Source organism: Schistocerca nitens, chromosome 1, assembly GCF_023898315.1.
Source record: "Schistocerca nitens isolate TAMUIC-IGC-003100 chromosome 1, iqSchNite1.1, whole genome shotgun sequence".
In the NCBI taxonomy this organism is placed as follows: Eukaryota; Metazoa; Arthropoda; class Insecta; order Orthoptera; family Acrididae; genus Schistocerca; species Schistocerca nitens.
Window position 1 is genome coordinate 1,060,262,526 of NC_064614.1, and position 20,495 is coordinate 1,060,283,020.

General features: G+C 40.7%; 1 protein-coding gene across 8 annotated transcripts in view; it reads left to right on the top strand.

Annotated features, from left to right (window-relative positions):
- The window catches only part of LOC126197766 (inter-alpha-trypsin inhibitor heavy chain H4-like), a 204,436-nt gene that overhangs the window by 145,210 nt on the left and 38,731 nt on the right, over positions 1-20,495 (top strand). For 5 of the 8 annotated variants that reach the window (XM_049934662.1, XM_049934666.1, XM_049934663.1 and 2 more), the window contains 2 exons: positions 1,143-1,172; positions 11,480-11,533. In XM_049934662.1, the coding sequence (XP_049790619.1) occupies positions 1,143-1,172; positions 11,480-11,533 (84 nt within the window). The remainder of the gene's footprint in view (positions 1-1,142; positions 1,173-11,479; positions 11,534-20,495) is intronic. The other 3 variants (XM_049934664.1, XM_049934667.1, XM_049934665.1) reach the window with 1 other exon arrangement.

Here is a 20,495-nt window from a genome sequence, read left to right on the forward strand (position 1 = left end):
CCGTTCTAACATATACAGGCGTTGTCGACCGCAGCGCCGTATTCAGCCTGTTTACGTAGCTTTGTATTTGAATACGGATGCCTATACCAGTTTCTTTATCAATTACTAAAAGCCTATTTGGCATATCATTTATAAATATGTAATTTAACGAATGGCTTCATACAGAGCTAGGTGGGACATATAACTAAGGCTCCTATATCATGAAAAGTGTTGTTTACCTCTCGTTCTCTACTGCGTGTCACAAACACAGACATTTGTTTCCGCTGACTAGTTTCACCTGAAATCATTTTGTCTATTGTCTATCAATCTGTTCTTATTAAGAACATTATACAATTTGCCATATACATTTCTGTCAGTTACAATTGCGCCATTCTATGATTTCTGTGCCATATATTTGTAAGGTTACGCAAGAATGTACGTTTTCTGTACGGTTAATAATTTCTTTCTGGATAAAAGCAGGCGAGGACAGTGGTTTGATATACAGTTTACTCATAGCAATAGAATTTTTTTCTGTTCCTAATACCTCTAAATAAAAAATTACACAATAACCACTAATGAAAATTTCTCCTTGATTTGATTTACATTTATTTTCAGTTGCATCTATTTCAGTTATATGTAATTATAAAATTGTTGATACATTTTTGTTGCTTTTAAAACTGGCATTATTGTGTCCAAACAAAGCTGCTAATTTTAAATCCAGAGTTATTGCTACATAAATATTTTAACGCACACTTATCGAATTAAAAAACTGTTCATTGTTAATAAAAACAACGGATGATGTAAAAATGATATGACATTATGGTCCCTTTCTGCTGATTCTCGTGTCACAAAAATTTTACAGCTGTTTCCTTTGATTTTTTAATATAATATTTTATCCACCTACTCTCTTACCGCCAGCGAAGCCCCTGGTGGACATTAGTTTAATACACAACTGCTTACAATAAGTCTCTTCTTATTTTCACCCATATTTCGTCCAATTATTCCAAAGTTCCAAGATCACAGGCTTTTTAACTCAAAGGATAGGCTTTGTCTCAAGCGTAATGACTACTTCTCACCTTTATGTACTTTATATTACAACGCTATAATTTGCTACTGCAATCTATAATTAACAAATTCTGACACACATTTGGAATCTGTTTCAGATATCCCAATGTCATACGATGCGGCAAGAGGTAAGCGTAGTAACACCTTTAATAGTCCGTATATATTTTAAATGAAAATGATGTTCCAGATCAGTGTTCCACAATCTCTTATTACTCACAGTACATGCAGATGGGCCTAACCCAACATCGTACACCAACATGTCTGTCTCCTCAAAATCGTGTTAATCTTAATATAATTATTGGATAATCATTGTATATATAATCATTGTATAATCATTTATTATTATTATTTCTTTCCTTTCTCAGACGCTATGTCTGGTAAAAAATGGAAAGTGACACAGACCCTAATCAAGCGTGACTTCCTTTTAACTGTACGGTATATGTTACATTGCATTTAGGAACTTTTGTGTAATTGAAGATACATCAATAATTACCGATTTCTGTAGTTGTATATATACGTTTGGATCCCAGATCATGTAAGAAACAGATTGCCTGATCGCTTGGTCTAGCAGGCAACCCTTGTCAGGGAACGGCCACCATGCGGCAACAGCGTCACACCATTACTTCTGGAATCAACCACTAGATGGCACTCCGTTCTGTGAAATATGTGGCAACATCGGCCAAATGTGTGCAGCTTTCCACTACTTGGCGTCTGTGAAATACAGCTGTTTCTGACATACCGGTGGTAGTGGATCGAGTCGTCACACCGAGGACCTACGAGTATATCAACTGTGGAAGGAGTAGACGAACAAATCCTCAACTAAAAATGTTCAGATTTCCTGTCAAAGATAAAGAAAGGTTACGCGAGTGGATTTTAAATTGAGGCAAATCAATAAATCAGTTACAAGTAAGAATTAACAAATAGCCATAAGCATTCGATCCTATTTAAATTTTGTCGATGTTATATTCGATATAACGTGGCAGCCCTTCCTGTACAAGAATCATATCATATAATTTTTTAATGAAATCTTTGCTGCGATTTGGACTTTTTAAAACTGTTTATTCACTTCACTATCGTAATTTTGGGTGTAGAGGCATTTTTGTGCGCAATGTGAAAACTGAAACCAATATAACATTATAACATATGGATAACAAAATGCAAAGCATAGTGTAGTAACATTTGGTAAACAATTCAAGAAGCATTACCTAACAAGATCTTTCCCTTGGTACTTGAAAATAGCTCTAGAGCTGAAATTGCAACAGTGAAATAACTGAATAATAGCCGTCATCTAACTGCTAGATCATCGGTCCCTCTAAATCCTGGTATATACTAGAGCGAACGAGTGTAAAACATCGTTTACACTGCTGCAAACGAGTATTCATAGATAATTCGCCAACGTTCACTGCCATTAGTTTATACTTGTGAACAAGCGTTTATACTGGAATGAAGGGAGGAGAATAGAAGAGAACGAGCATAACATGCAAACTATAGACGCTGCCTATTTTAATTTTTTTAAATCTCTGCACTAATAATCCTCTCACAGCTTTCACTTGAAAACAACACTACTTATAGTAACAGGTCTGCGCGAGTGCAGATATCCCCAGTAATAACTGTGTCTGTTGCGAATATTTGCGGGTTACCTTTAAACTGCACAAAGTAAATTTTTAACATAATTACGGTTTGCTGTCTGTGGCTCTTCAAAGTTGACACCGCCAAAATATGCTCGAAAAACACGCTTATACTTGTATATTACCGCGTTTGCAGCCCCCTTTCAACAACAATCCAAAATTCATCGTTTTGTGCCACTCTTATATCATTTACGATAAGTTACATGCAAAGTAAAAGAATTTAAATTTGAAATGACTGTCACTGAAATATGTCCAGACCTAATTCGCATCATAACCGAGTGCGGATTTTGAAAACTTTCTAGTGTTAACCTGCAAGTGGAGATCTTTTTTACCACCATAATCCGTATCAGAAGAGCTGTATAGCAAAGAGGAAATCGACGGCATGGAAGGCGAGTGTAAAACCCTTGCGACTGCAATACAGTCTGCATTTAAACAGTAACTCGCGAGAAATGTTTGTGTGTTACTTTTCATTTATTTCATTTCGCATATGATTGCGAGAAATAAACTTGGTTTGTAGAATTACAGGAGCTAATCTACATTCTTTGATTGAAAACTCGGGAAAAACCACAGCCGATAATGAGCTACAGTCAGCAGTGTTACGAATGCATTTCGCGCGCAGCGCTCTAGCCGAACGCAAATGAGCGTCATTCACGTCACCGAAGATACAGCGTTGCCAATTCCGCGACATGGACAGGTCAGTTAGCATTGTAGCGTCGCCTGTGACATCTGTTGACCGACGGGAAAACTATTTTTACGGTTGCCTGTTCCACCGTAAGAACGGTCAATCTGTTTCTTATGTGATCTGGGGTTTGGATGTAGCTGTACTGCGTTGATGTACTGGTGGATATTGTGTGGTATGACTCCTGTAGTTGATAGTATAATTGGTATAATGTCAACTTTATCCTGATGCCACATGTCCTTGACTTCCTCAGCCAGTTGGATGTATTTTTCAATTTTTTCTCCTGTTTTCTTCTGTATATTTGTTGTATTGGGTATGGATATTTCGATTAGTTGTGTTAATTTCTTCTTTTTATTGGTGAGTATGATGTCAGGTTTGTTATGTGGTGTTGTTTTATCTGTTATAATGGTTCTGTTCCAGTATAATTTGTATTCATCATTCTCCAGTACATTTTGTGGTGCATACTTGTATGTGGGAACATGTTGTTTTATTAGTTTATGTTGTATGGCAAGTTGTTGATGTATTATTTTTGCTACATTGTCATATCTTCTGGTGTATTCTGTATTTGCTAGTATTGTACATCCGCTTGTGATGTGATCTACTGTTTCTATTTGTTGTTTGCAAAGTCTACATTTATCTGTTGTGGTATTGGGATCTTTAATAATATGCTTGCTGTAATATCTGGTATTTATTGTTCGATCCTGTATTGCAATCATGAATCTTTCCGTCGCACTGTATATATTGCCTTTTCTTAACCATGTTTTGGATGCATCTTGATCGATGTGTGGCTGTGTTAGATGGTACAGGTGCTTGCCGTGTAGTGTTTTCTTTTTCCAATTTACTTTCTTCGTATCTGTTGGTGTTGTGTGATCTAAAGGGTTGTAGAAGTGTTTATGAAATTGCAGTGGTGTAGCTGATGTATTTATATATGTGATTGCTTTGTGTATTATGCTAGTTTCTGCTCGTTCTGTGAAGAATTTTCTTAAATTGTCTACCTGTCCATAATGTAGGTTTTTTATGTCGATAAATCCCCTTCCTCCTTCCTTTCTGCTTAATGTGAATCTTTCTGTTGCTGAATGTATGTGATGTATTCTATATTTGTGGCACTGTGATCGTGTAAGTGTATTGAGTGCTTCTAGGTCTGTGTTACTCCATTTCACTACTCCAAATGAGTAGGTCAATATTGGCATAGCATAAGTATTTATAGCTTTTGTCTTGTTTCTTGCTGTCAATTCTGTTTCCAGTATTTTTGTTAGTCTTTGTCTATATTTTTCTTTTAGTTCTTCTTTAATATTTGTATTATCTATTCCTATTTATTCTCTGTATCTTAGATATTTATAGGCATCTGTTTTTTCCATCCCTTCTATGCAGTCGCTGTGGTTATCCAATATGTAATCTTCCTGTTTAGTGTGTTTTCCCTTGACTATACTATTTTTCTTACATTTGTCTGTTCCAAAAGCCATATTTATATCATTGCTGAATACTTCTGTTATCTTTAGTAATTGGTTGAGTTGTTGATTTGTTGCTGCCACTAGTTTTAGATCATGCATGTATAGCAAATGTGTGATTTTGTGTTGGTATGTTCCAGTAATATTGTATCCATAATTTGTATTATTTAGCAAGTTGGATAGTGGGTTCAGAGCAAGGCAGAACCAGAAAGGACTTAATGAGTCTCCTTGGTATATTCCACACTTAATCTGTATTGGCAGTGATGTTATATTATTTGAATTTGTTTGGATATTAAGTGTCGTTTTCCAATTTTTCATTACTATCTTTAGGAACTGTATCAATTTAGTATCTACTTTGTATATTTCCAATATTTGTAGTAACCATGAGTGGGGTACACTATCAAAAGCTTTTTCGTAGTCAATGTATGCGTAGTGTGGCGACCTTTGTTTAGTTTTAGCTTGATATGTCACCTCTGCATCTATTATCAGTTGCTCTTTACATCATCGTGCTTCTTTGCAGCAGCCCTTTTGTTCTTCATTTATAATTTTGTTCTGTGTTGTATGTGTCATTAATTTCTGTGTAATGACTGAAGTTAATATTTTGTATATTGTTCGTAGGCATGTTATGGGGCGATATTTAGCTGCTTGATCTTTAGGTTACAGATAAGTTATTCCATGTGTAAGTGTATCAGGGAATGTGTATGGGTCTGCAATGTAACTGTAAAATAATTTAATTAGATGTTGATGTGAACGTCTTTAGCCATAAATTTGCTATTTTATCTTTTCCAGGGGCTTACCAGTTGTGAGTAGAATTAATTGCTCGGGTGACTTCATGTTGAAAAATTATCACTTCAGGCATTTGTGGTATTATCTTGTATGTGTCTGTTTCTGCTTGTATCCACCGTGCATGCCTGTTATATTGTACCGGATTTGACCATATGTTGCTCCAGAAGTGTTCCATGTCTGTTATGTTTGGTGGATTGTCTATTTTAATGTGTGTGTTATCTATTGTCTGGTAAAATTTCTTTTGGTTTGTGTTGAATGTTTGGTTTTGTATCCATCTATTTTCACTTTTTTTGTATCTTCTAAGTCGTTTGGCCAATGCTTTTCATCTAATTGCTCTATCGCTTCTTCTTGTGAGATTTTACCTAACCTTTTTCGTTTTTTTGTCTGATATTTCATTTCTTATAAATTGTGTTCGCTGTCCGATGTCTTTTCTCAGTTTTCCTTTTTCTCATATGACATACTGAGAACTCTGGATGAAGAACAACAGACAGATTCTATATTTCTATATTCCCCGTAAACATTTGACATGGTGCGCCATTGCAGGCTGTTAACGAAGGTATGAGCATATAGAATAAGTTTGCAGATATATCAGTGGCACGAAGACCTCTTAAACAACAGAACCAAGTATGTTGACCTCTATGGCGAGTGTTCATCAGGGACAAGGGTACCATCAGAGTGCCGCAGGGAAGTGTGGTAAGGACCGCTATTGGTCTCTAGACATCCCTAGACACATAAGTGATTTGCCTGACATGTTGGGCAACAATCTGCGATTGTTTGCTGATGATGCCGTCGTGTACGGTAAAATGTCGAAGTTGAGTGACTGTGGAAAGACACAAGACGACTTAGACAAAATTTCGGGCTGGTGTGATGAATGACAGCCAGCCCTAAATGTGGAAAAATGGAAATTAATGGGGATGGTTCAAGAATCATGAAAGGAGGCTGTATACATGGAAGAAGCCAGGAGATACTGACAGGTTTCAGATAGATTATATAATGGTAAGACAGAGATTTAGGAACCAGGTTTTAAATTGTAAGACATTTCCTGGGGCAGATATGGATTCTGACCACAATCTATTGGTTATGAACTGCAGATTGAAACTGAAGAAACTGCAAAAAGGTGGGAATTTAAGGAGATGGGACCTGGATAAACTGAAAGAACCAGAGGTTGTAGAGAGTTTCAGGGAGAGCATAAGGGAACAATTGACAGGAATGGGGGAAAGAAATACAGTAGAAGAAGAATGGGTAGCTCTGAGGGATGAAGTGGTGAAGGCAGCAGACGATCAAGTAGGTAAAAAGACGAGGGCTAATAGAAATCCTTGGGTAACAGAAGAAATATTGAATTTAATTGATGAAAGGAGAAAATATAAAAATGCAGTAAATAAAGCAGGCAAAAAGGAATACAAACGTCTCAAAAATGAGATCGACAGGAAGTGCAAAATGGCTAAGCAGGGATGGCTAGAGGACAAATGTAAGGATGTAGAGGCTTGTCTCACTAGGGGTAAGATAGATACTGCCTACAGGAAAATTAAAGAGACCTTTGGAGAGAAGAGAACCACTTGTATGAATATCAAGAGCTCAGATGGAAACCCAGTTCTAAGCAAAGAAGGGAAGGTAGAAAGGTGGAAGGAGTATATAGAGGGTTTATACAAGGGTGATGTACTTGAGGACAATATTATGGAAATGGAAGAGGATGTAGATGAAGACGAAATGGGAGATAAGATACTGCGTGAAGAGTTTGACAGAGCACTGAAAGACCTGAGTCGAAACAAGGCCCCGGGAGTAGACAACATTCCACTAGAACTACTGATGGCTTCGGGAGAGCCAGTCATGACAAAACTCTACCATCTGGTGAGCACGATGTATGAGACAGGCGAAATACCCTCAGACTTCAAGAAGAATATAATAATTCCAGTCCCAAAGAAAGCAGGTGTTGACAGATGTGAAAATTACCGAACTATCAGTTTAATAAGTCACAGCTGCAAAATACTAACGCGAATTCTTTACAGACGAATGGAAAAACTGGTAGAAGCTGACCTCGGGGAAGATCGGTTTGGATTCCGTAGGAATGTTGGAACACGTGAGGCAATACTGACCTTACGACTTATCTTGGAAGAAAGATTAAGAAAAGGCAAACCTACATTTCTAGCATTTGTAGACTTAGAGAAAGCTTTTGACTATGTTGACTGGAATACTCTCTTTCAAATTCTGAAGGTGGCAGGGGTAAAATACAGGGAGCGAAAGGCTATTTACAATTTGTACAGGAACCAGATGGCAGTTATAAGAGTCGAGGGGCATGAAAGGGAAGCAGTGGTTGGGAAAGGAGTGAGACAGGGTTGTAGCCTCTCCCCGATGTTATTCAATCTGTATATTGAGCAAGCAGTAAAGGAAACAAAAGAAAAATTCGGAGTAGGTATTAAAATTCATGGAGAAGAAGTAAAAACTTTGAGGTTCGCCGATGACATTGTAATTCTGTCAGAGACAGCAAAGGACTTGGAAGAGCAGTTGAACGGAATGGACAGTGTCTTGAAAGGAGGATATAAGATGAACATCAACAAAAGCAAAACGAGGATAATGGAATGTAGTCAAATTAAGTCGGGTGATGCTGAGGGAATTAGACTAGGAAATGAGACACTTAAAGTAGTAAAAGAGTTTTGCTATTTAGGGAGTAAAATAACCGATGATGGTCGAAGTAGAGAGGATATAAAATGTAGACTGGCAATGGCAAGGAAAGCGTTTCTCAAGAAGAGAAATTTGTTAACATCGAGTATAGATTTAGGTGTCAGGAAGTCGTTTCTGAAAGTATTTGTATGGAGTGTAGCCATGTATGGAAGTGAGACATGGACGATAACTAGTTTGGACATGAAGAGAATAGAAGCTTTCGAAATGTGGTGCTACAGAAGAATGCTGAAGATAAGGTGGGTAGATCACGTAACTAATGAGGAGGTATTGAATAGGATTGGAGAGAAAAGTTTGTGGCACAACTTGACTAGAAGAAGGGATCGGTTGGTAGGACATGTTTTGAGGCATCAAGGGATCACAAATTTAGCATTGGAGGGCAGCGTGGAGGGTAATAATCGTAGAGGGAGACCAAGAGATCAATACACTAAGCAGATTCAGAAGGATGTAGGTTGCAGTAGGTACTGGGAGATGAAGAAGCTTGCACAGGATAGAGTAGCATGGAGAGCTGCAGACCAGTCTCAGGACTGAAGACCACAACAACAACGAGTAGGAAGATCAAACCTGTAATGTTCAGATAAAGTATTACTAGTGTCCTACTTGACGCTGTCATATCATTTAAATATCTGGGCATGGCGTTGCAAAGCGATACGGGGTGAAACGAGCATAAGAGTATTATAGTAGGGCAGACGAATGTTTGACTTCGGCTTATTTGGAGAATTTGAGGAAAGAGTGGTTCACCTGCAAAGGAGACCACATGTAGGACGCTTGTGCGACCTGTTCTTGGGTTCTGTTTGAGTGTTTGGGATCTGTACCAGGTCGGATTGAAGAAACACATCGAAGCAATTCAGAGGCGGGCTGCTAGATTTGTTACCGGTGGGTTCGAACAACACGTAAGTGTTACGGAGATGCTTTGGGAACTCAAATGGGAATCCCTGGAGGAAAGGCGACGTTCTTTTCGAGAAATGCCATTGATAAAATTTACAAAACCGATATTTTAAACTGACTGCCGATCGACTCTACTGCCGCCAACATACATTGCGCGTAAGGACCACTAAGATAAGATATGAGAAACTAGGACTCATAAGGAGGCATACAGACAGTCGTTTATCCCTCGCTCTATTTGCGAGTGGAACAGGGAAGGAAATGACAAGTAGTGGTAGAGGGTACCCTCCACCACGCACCATACGGTGGCATGCGGAGTATCTGTGTAGATGTAGATTCCACCACGATCGCCACTTTCGCTTCAGGTAGCTCCTTAACTGTTTACGCTCTGCCAAATGCAACTTGTTTAACTCCTACCACTAAACGAAAACTTCTGAATAGTATCGGGAATCTGTCCCAGCTCCTCCGAGTAACAGACGTGACGACTCTGGTAAGGCGTAGTATCGATTCCTTGTATATCCTCGTCCAAGAATTTAGAAAACTTTAGCTATATTTTCTTCGACAGGTAATAGTGTTACTTAAAGCCAGTCCTATCCGTCGCTGCCTGATCTCAGGCATAATGTGGAGGTGTTCCACTCTTCCTCTCAATCTGTGCCTACAGCGTTTACGGACGACTGTAAACGTCACGAACTACAAAGACTTGCAAGTCTGAATGATCCATACGCACTGCCCAGCAATGCAGTGCTGACAAAGTCACAAACGCAAATCACTGATTGTCAGGTGGGACTAAGAACTCTACAGTTTCAGACTTTTCTCTCTCTGAGACCCAAGAACTGGACGTACAGTTTCTTTTTTTTCCACTCAGGGCGCCCCCAGATACAGAGCACGCCAAATTTTCTTCTTGCATGTATAGGTCTCAAGACTGATACCGAGCTAGGCAGTGCAATGCAGTGGTCATGTATACGGGGTAAATTTCTGCTAGGCCTCGAAAGTAGGTTTCAGTGGTTTTCCTAAACTTGTGGGCATCGTTATTTTTTGAAAGACAAGGCTGGTCTAGTTCTCTGCTGCTCTCCTACATGAGCTTGTGCCCCAGCACTAACGACTTCGTCATCGATGGGACTGAATCCTGAGCACGAAAGTTCAGTAAGAATTCGTGTTATTCACGTTATCTTGGGTGAACCATCTCTACAAGGTACCTAAAATAAATGTCCCCTGCAAGTTATAAGTTACCAGCGTAAGTATCTAAACTGAGGCCCTGCTTTGAATTATGCTCCGCTGTTCCTGGGTACTCGGCACAAAAAATCCCGGTATAAAGCGCTATAAGTAGCTTTCAAAATGGCGTCTGTAACGGAGGTGCGTTCGAAACTGTTAGCTGTCATTGAGTTTCTTTTGGGATGAAAACAGAGCATCGCAGATGTTCATAGTCGCTTGCAGAATGTCTGTGGAGACCTGGCAGTGAACAAAAGTTCGATGAGTCTCTGCGCTAGGCGTCCGTCATCATCTCAAGAAGAGCGCGCCCAACTCTACGATCTCCCGTGTGCTGGCCAGCCGCACAGCTGTCACTCCCGCAATGCTGCAACGTGCGGACCCTCTCCCTCGAGATGATCGATGGATCACAATCAAACACCTCACTGCGCGACTGCACGTCCCTTTTGGTAGCGCTGACACAATGTGTACCAGTCGCGGTACTCAAGGTGCTGACGTTGGCTTTGACGTCAACCAGTAGAGTGTTACCCATGCGGGCACACATGTGCTCCCAGTAAGATGACGTAGAGCCGTTGCATTGAGCGGAAATTATGTTGAAAAATAGAGTTCTGTGGTTAAAACAGAGGGGAATAATATGGTGTATTGGAATCCTGAATAAATCGAACCTGCTTTATGAAACAAAATGTTGCGTTATCTGTTGAACTCCCCTGATATGGTCTTGAAATAATGTTACAGGCAATGAGCCTCTTATTAATCACTTTCCAAAAAGTCTTTAAGAAGAAATAAATTATAACTGCAATCATGCAGCTCTGACGCAGACATACGGGGAGATTTTGTAGTAAACTATATCTGCGAAGATAAGGAGCAGAAAAGATCATATAGCCCTTTGGTCCACCTTCAGATGAAGCATGACATTTCATTCATATGTGACTGAAATATAGTCCTTACACAAGAGCTTGAAATTCATAAAACTACTATTTAAAACGTTTAATGCTCCATATCTCGATCTCAACATATTCCAGTTAAGTCGCTGTTCCAAGGAACGCCTCAACTGTATTTCATTGCATTATGTGTATGAGAGCAGGGTGCTTTGTATCTTATTCTAAAGCCAATTCCATATGTTTCAGATTTGAGTTTTGATGACGATGACGCCCTAGATATCGACCCAGATCCCGTCACAGGTAAGTTTATCGGCATGTAGCGCATCATTTCGTGGTTCAGAATGCACGGTAAACGGTACCTTCCCGGATAACTGAATGGGTGAGCCATTTCAGAGGGCCGAGGAAGATTAATGCACGCACCTCCTGTAAGGTAATGGATATTAAAGCATTGTAGGGTTTCTACCAAACTTCGGATTGAGGACGGCTCTATTTCTTCTTTTTTTTAGTTTCGACTGAAGGAATAAGCCTCTTCTTTCTTCTACTTCTACATCTACATAGATACTCTACAAATCACATTTAAGTGCCTGGCATAGGGTTCATCGAATCAAATTCACAATCCTCTATCATTCCAAACTCGTACAGCGCGCGGAAAGAACGAACACCTTTACCTTCCCGTACGAGCTCTCATTTCCTTTATTTTATCGTGGTGATCGGTTCTCCCTATGTAGGTCGGCGTCAACAAAATATTTTCGCATTTTTGAGGAGAAAGTCGATTATTGGAATTTTGTGAGAAGATTGCTTCTCAACGAAAAACGCCTTTGTTTTAATGACATCCATCCCGAATCCTGTATCATTACGGTGAGACTCTCTCCCATATTTAGCCTTTGAACTTCTTCGATGTACTCCGTCAATGCTATCCAGTAAGGATCCCACACCGCACAGCAGTATTCTAAAAGAGGACGGACAAGCGTAGTGTAGGCAGTCTCCTTAGTAAACCTGTTACATTTTCTAAGTCTCCTGCCAATAAAACGCAGTCTTTGGTTAGTCTTCCACACAACATTCTCTATGTGGTTCTTCCAATTTATCGAGCGGTTCTAGGCACTACAGTCTGGAACCGCGTGACCGCTACGGTCGCAGGTTCGAATCCTGCCTCGGGCATGGATGTGTGTGATGTCCTTAGGTTGGTTAGGTTTAAGTAGTTCTAAGTTCTAGGGGACTGATGACCTTAGAAGTTAAGTCCCATAGTACTCAGAGCCATTTGAACCATTTTTTTTTTCTTCCAATTTAAGTTGTTCGTAATTGTAATTCCTAGGTGTTTAATTGAATTTACGGCCTTCAGATTTGACCTCACACTTTTCGTTATTTAGGGTCAACTGACAATTTTCGCACCATAGAAATATCTTTTCTAAATCGTTTTTCAATTTGTTTCGATCTGCTGATGACGTTACTAATCAACAAACGACAGCGTCATATGCAAACAACCGAAGACGGCTGCTCAGATTGTCTCCCAGATTCTTTATATAGATAAGAAACAGCAAAGAGCCTATAATACTACCTTGGGGAACGCCAGAAATCACTTCTGTTTCACTCGATTTCTTTACATCAGTTACTATGAACTGTGACCTCTCTGACAGGAAATCACGAATCCAGTCACATAACTGAGACGATATTCCATAAGGACGCAATTTCACTAGAAGCCGCTTGCGTGGTACAGTGTCAAAAGCCTTCCGGAAATCCAGAAATACGGAATCCATTTTAAATCCCTTGTCAATGGCACTCACCACTTCATGCGAGCAAAGAGCTAGTTGTGTGTCACAAGGAAGATGTTTTCTACATCCTTGTTGACTGTGTCAGTAGACCACTATCTTCACGGTAATTCGTAATGTTCGAACACAATATAGTTCCCAAATCCTGCTGCATATCGACGTTAATGATATGGGCTTGTAATTTAGTGGATTACTCCTACTATCTTTCTTGAATATTGGTGTGACCTGTGCAACTTCCAGTCTATCTATCTATCGCTTTAGCCTTGTCCCACAGTTACGCAGTGTTAGCCATTGTTAATCGGATTTGGTATGTAATGTTGAAGGGGTGGACGGATGCCCTTCCTACCGCCACCCCGTACCCCCCTCCCCCCCCCCCCCCCCCCGCCCAGGACGGAATTAGTGTACCTCAGCTGTCTGTGTCGAGTGTAATCCATGGAATAGTGTTCAGATGTCTGCGAGCCATGTAACTGAGGCGGAACATGGGCACCAGCCCGGTATTCGCCTAGCGGGATGTGGAAAACCGCCTAAAACCACATCCAGGCTGGCCGGCACATCGGTCCTCGTCGTTAATCCGCAGGGCGGATTCGATCCGGGGCTGGCGCTCTCGGCTACCCTTACGGGTTGTGCAAGTTCCCAGTCTATGGGTACTGATCTTTCGTAGAGCGAACGGTTGTATATTATTGTCAAGTATGGAGCTAGTGCATCAGCATACTCCGAAAGGAACCTAATTGGTATACAGTCTGTACCTGAAGACTTGCTTTTATAAAGTGATTGCTACACTAATCCAAGGATATCTACTTCTACGTTACTCATGTTGGCAGCTGTTATTGATTCGAATTCTGGAATATTAGCCTATCTTTTAGGAATACCGTTAGGTTCTTCGCAAAAATTTCGGCTGAGCTTATATCCGGCCTTAGCCAGCTTTCAGTGCCTATAACAATTTGAGCATCAGTGCTTTCTATTAGCGCTTGGAGCTCTGTGACTTTCCCAACACAGCTACGACAATTTACAGCTGTTATACCGAAGGTTGCTGTATCTACGTTCTTCCTGTGTTCTTCCTGGATCCTTTGGGACTGAACCTCTTTTTGTGTTTTCCCGAGACCCTCTAACCTAAAAAACCGCCCAGTCTACGCCACACAGCCCCTCCTGACCTATTCAGCGGAAACTGAAACCAAACCACCCTATGGCGCAAGTCGAGGAATCTGCAGCCTACACGGTCGCAGAACCGTCTGAGCTTCTGTTTCAGGGCGTCCACACGCCTCTGTACCAGAGGTCGGCAATCGATCCTGCCGACTACGCTGCAAATGGTCAGCTGTGCGTTCGTCTTGCATGCAAGACTGGCAGCCTTTACCACTTCATTTAGCCACTCTAAGACAGAGAGAATCTCTTCTGAGCCAAAGTGACACACATCATTGGCACTGACGTGAGCCACCACCTGCAGTTGGCTGCACGCTGTGCTCTTCATGGTATCCGGAAGGACCCGTTCCTCATCTGGAATGACTCCACCCGGTATGCACACGGAGTGCACATTGGCTTTCTTCCCCTTTTGGCAGCCATGTCCCTAAGGGGCTCCATGACGCGCCTAACGTCGACATCTCTCGTTCGTGGCTGCGTCTGGCAGCGACTGTCGTTATCTTGTGGTTCAGTCGTGAAGTATCTACTTTAACAAGGGACCTCAGTCTTCGAACGACACCCAGTATCCATCACATACTGGAGGCCAAAGGGCTTAATGGGCTACCGATCATCTGGAAAGAGGAAAAATCTCGACTCGTCGGCCCAGTCAGCATCTGTGCAGTTTCATTGTAGTTTAGCCTACTGAAAAGGTGGAGCTCTATATGCCACTATGGCCAGTAGCCTTTTGCGTAGTACCTGTACATTACAAGCAGTTTCCTTTGCAATGAGCCGGCCGTGGTGGCCGAGCGGCTCTAGGCGCTTCAGTCCGGAACCGCGCGACTGCTACGGTCGCAGGTTCGAATTCTGCCTTGGGCATGGATGTGTGTGACATCCTTAGGTTAGTTAGGTTTAAGTAGTTCTAAGTTCTAGGGGACTGATGACCTCCGATGTTAAGCCCCATAGTGCTCAGAGCCATTTTTCCCTTTGCAATGTTCACTCCGAAACTTATACAGACGAACTCGTTTTTATTAACAGCAGCAGTTCCTGTTAGGTTGGAACCCGATTGTCATTGACTAGGCTGGCTACTCCTCTCCTTTACCTATCAGTTACAATATTTTACGATCACCGTTCTCATTGTGGGTTACGTTGCTACGGGTGGTATACAATTTCTTGTAGTCACCCTGGACAGTCCGTGCGCTGATACACCAACAAATCCCGCAACTTCATTCACAGTGTTGTCATGGGTTCGCCCAAACAGAAAATCTCTTTTGTGACATTCTGACAAACCTCCACGTGGGCCTTTCTTACTGGGCTGATTCAGTGCAATCAACTGGCACATATACACCCACAGCAGTAGAGAGTCTCTTGAGAGCCCTCCACAACGTCTTCAGCGCTCAACGTCGACGAGTCTGCAAGTTTAAAACGGTGACAAATATTTTGCCCGGTGACCTTATTCTGACAATCAGAGGTCCCTGGCGGTGGCGTCGCCTTTTTGAAACCATCCCAGCTACCACACCCTGCAATCATTCACCTTTGTGGGCCTTCTTTTGCGAGCAATCGACGAAAACAAAATTGGAATTTCGCGTGATATGGCATTAAGAATGAATTGTTAGTAAGATCGGTTGTGCAGCATAATGGTTATAATACAAGATTCTTAAGGAGGGGGTTATCGGTTCGAATTTCGCCTGGTGCAATCAATTTTTTAATTTTTTAATCTTTATCAAAATGACTTGATCATTATTTTTGTTCAGTTAATGGGTTAAAATGTATTTATTTTTTAATTTCAATTCCTTTGTCACGTCATTTTAATCACCATCTTAACTTCTTCATTTTCTCTCATTTTGTCTTTCCATCATTCTTTTTCCTGTTGGAATACTTTTTTTGTACGTGAATTTGATTATTTAATTATTTTTATTTACCTTTAATAATTTTTAAACATTCGAAAATGCCTACCTGTCGGCTAAAAAAAAGACAAGTTAATCCATTTACATGTGTAGTAGTGTCAATAGTGTAATTTTAATTAAAAAATGTCAGCGGTTTTCTGAGTGGTGTGATGCGGCCCGCCACGAATTCCTCACCTGTGCCAACCTCTTCATCTCAGAGTAGCACTTGGAACCTACGTCCTCAATTATTTGCTGTATGTATTCCGATCTCTGTCTCCCTCTGCAGTTTTTGCCCTCCACAGCCCCATCTAGTACGATGGAAGTTAGTCCCTAATGTCTTAACAGATGTCCTATCATCTGGTCCCTCCTCCTTGTCAGTGTTTCCCACACATTTTTTCCTCTCAGATTCTGTGCAGAATCTGCTCATTCCTTATCTTATCATTCCACCAAATTTTCAACATTATTCTGTAGCACCACATCCCAGTGCTTCGATGCTCTTCTGTTCCGGTTTTCCCACAGTGTTTCACTGCCATCCAATGCTGTTCTTCAAACTACATTCGCTGAAACTTCTTCCTCGGATTAAGGCATATGTTTGATACTAGTAGACTTCTCTTAGCCAGGAATTTCTCTTTCCCAGTTCTAGTCTGCTTTTGAGGTCCTCCTTGCTCCGTCCGTCATTGGTTAATTGGCTGCCTAGGTAGTAGAATTCCTTAACTTCATCTACTTCGTGACCATCAATCTTGATATTTAATTTCTCACCGTTCTCATTTCTGCTACTTCTCACTACTTTCGTCTTTCTTCGGTGCCTCTCAATCCGTATACTGTACGCATCGCATTGTTCATTCAGTTCAGCAGATCATGTAATTCCTCTTCACTTTCACTCAGAATAGCAATGTCATAAGCCAATCGTATCACCGAAATCCGTTCACCTTGAATTTTAATTCCACTCCTGAATTTTTCTTTTATTTCCTTCATTGCTTCTTCAATGTACAGATTGAACAGTATGGGCGAAAGACTATATCTGTCTTACATCCTTTTTAATCCGAGCACTTCGTTCTTTGACGACCACTCTTATTATTCCCTCTTGGTTCTTGTACATATTGTATATTACCCGTCTCTCGCTATAGTTTACAGCCCTCCCCCGCCATTTTTCTCAGAATTTCGAACATCTTGCACCATTTTACATTGTCGAACGCTTTTTCCAGGTCGACAAATGCTATGAACGTGTCTTGATTTTTTTTTAGTCCTGCCTCCATTACCAACCGCAACGTCAGAATTGCTTCTCCGGTGTATTCCGAAAGCCAAACTGATCGTCATCTAACACAGGCTCAGCTTTCTTTTCCATTCTTCTGTGTAATATTCTTGTCAGCATCTTGGATTCATGAGCTGTTAAGCTGATTTTGTGATAATTCTCGCACTTTTCAGCTCTTCCAGTCTTCGAAATTGTCTGGATGATACTTTTCCAGAAGTCAGATGGTGTGTCACCAGACTCATACATTACATACACCAGCGTGAATAGTCGTTTTGTTGCCATATCCCCCACTCATTTTAGAAATTCTGATAGAATGTTATCTATCCCTTCTGCCTTATTTGATCTTAAGTCCTCCAAAGCTCCTTAAATTCTGATTCTAATTCTGGATTCAGTATCTCTTATAAATCGACTCGTCTTCTTGTATCACGTCAGACAAATCTTTCCCCCTAATAGAGACCTTCAATGTATTCCTTCCAACTACCCGCTCTCTCTTCTGCATTTAATAGCAGAATTCCCACTGCATTCTTAATGTTACCAACCTTGCTCTTAATTTCTCCGAAGGTTGTTTTGACTTTTCTATATGCTCAATCAGTGCTTCCAACAATCATTTCTTTTTCGATTTCTTCATATTTTCCATCAGCCATTTCGTCTCAGCTTCTTAGCACTTCCTACTTACTTCATTCCTCAGCGACTTGTATTTCTGTATCCCCGAATTTCCGTGTACATTTTTCTATTTCATTTCTTCATCGACCAGCTGAAGTATTTTTGTTATACATGACCTCTTCACGGTTACCTTCTTTGTTCCTATGTTTTTATTTTCGACTTCCGTGATTGCCCTTTTTAGAGCTGTCTTTTCCTCTTCAACTGTACTGCCTATTGAGCTATTCCTTATTGCTGTTCTATAGCCTTTTAGAACTTCAAGCTTATCTCATCATTCCTTAGTACTTCCGTAACCCACTTCTTTGCATATTGATTCTTCCTGACTAATCTCTTAAACTTCAGCCTACTCTTCATCATCACTACTCGTACATTGTGATCTGAGTCTGTATCTGCTCCTGGGTGTGCCTTACAATCCAGTATCTGATTTTGGAATCTCTGCCTGCCATGATGTAACCTAACTGAAATCTTCCCATATCACCCGGCCTTTTCCAAGTATACCTCCTCCTCGCTATTACTAGCTGAAATTTATTGCAGAACTCAGTCTTTCTCCTCTCTCATTCCTTGTCTAAAGCCCATATTGTCCTGTAACCTATTCTTCTGCGCCTTCCCCTACAACTGCACTCCAGTCCCTCATGACTATTAGATTTTCATCTCCCTTTACGTACTGTATTACCCTACCATTACCCTCATACACTTTCTCCCTCTCTTCATTCTCAGCTTGGGACGTCGGCATGTGTATCTGAACTATCGTTATCGGTGTTGAAGATATAAACAAAAGAAGGGATTATAAGTAAAAGGAGGTCAAGCAATATAAGGAACAGGAGTAATGAATGCAATAACCGTGGATGAAAATATAGGATCATGAAACAGAAGAAATAAAATCGATATTGATACATGAAAATAGTTACAACTGTATGCAGAAAGGTTCCAAGCGGAAAAAAGAAAACATTACAGCAATTGAAAAAACTAATATGGCGATTAAAATGATATGACGAAGGACCAGAAAAAATTAAATTTAAACTTATTAACTGTATGAAAATAATGTTCAAAGCTATTTCAATAAAGATTTAAAAATAAAAAATTTGAATGTATCAAATGAGATTGGAACTCACGTTCTCCTGTAGATAAGGCTTGTATTATAATCATTGCGCTACACAACCACCCTCACTAACATTTGTTGCTTAACGCTCTAGAACATCACGTGAAACTCCAACATTTTTATTCGTCGTTTACTTGCAAACGAGGGCCCACCAGACTGAATGGCTGCAGGATTTCATACCCGGGACCTTAACCTTTATGGTTTCAAACAGACGATCCCATCACTGTGGAACTCTCTTTATGGGTGTATTACCGCGTTATAAAGAAAATCGAGCAACTTTCCGAGTACTGCTGCATGAAGCAGGTCGATTACCTGTGGTGTGACCAGTGTGAAGTTTCTGAGTCGCAAACAGAGATAAAAATTAGAATTTTACGTTAAGTATGACTGCGCGTTACGCCGCAACGCTACTGCTTCCCTGCCAGCAAGACTGCTGGAATCCAAAGGCCACATACCTCTAGGCTGTTGTGCGTCAGTGAAGGTCCAGTTGGCCAGTAGCGGCGTCCCATTCATATTGAATTGGAGTCGTGTCTGCAGGACACGCAGATCGGGGGAACATGCAGCGCCCCAAGTACCAAAAGACAGCTCGCCAAACTTCTAGCGCGAAATTTATTCATGTGCCAGTTACGGGAGAGAATAGTCATCTTAGGATCTCCTGTAACGTATTTTAAAATATCACATTCGCAATAAACGATATGTCCTTTTTTTCTTCGTGTTCTAATTTGCTGGAATAATTGTATTCACACCCAAATTTTTTCGCGAATAGTTTAGAATACAATTTTAGCTTTCAAACCAACAAGCCGTAGTCAAGAATTCAGTAACTAAAAGAATAACACATAACTAAAATAACATAAAATAAAAACAATCTATCACTGTAAACTTGTAAGTTTATGATTATTATTAGTTCTTTCTGATGTTGTTGTCTTCATTCCAAAGACTGGTTTGTAGGAGCTCTCCGTGCTAGGCAATCCTGTGCGTTCATCTCTGCAGACTACTGCAAACTACACTACTGGCCATTAAAATTGCCAAACCAAGAAGAAATGCAGATGTTAAACGGGTATTCATTGGACAAATATATTATACTAGAACTGACGTGTCATTAAATTTTCACAAAATTTGGGTGAATAGATCCTGAGAAATCAGTACCCAGAACAACCACCTAAGGCAGTAATAACGGCCTTGATACGCCTGGGCATTGCGTCAAACAGAGCTTGGATGGCGTGTACAGGTACAGCTGCCCATGCAGGTTTCAACGCGATACCACAGTTCATCAAGAGTAGTGACTGGCGTATTGTGACGAGCCAGTTGCTTGCCCACCATTGACTAGACGTTTTCAGTTGGTGAGAGATCTGGGGAATGTGCTGGACAGGGCAGCAGTCGAACATTTTCTGTATCCAGAAAGGCCCGTACAGGACCTACAACATGCGGTCGTGCATTATCCTGCCGAAATATAGGGTTTCGCAGGGATCGAATGAAGGGTATAGCTACGGGT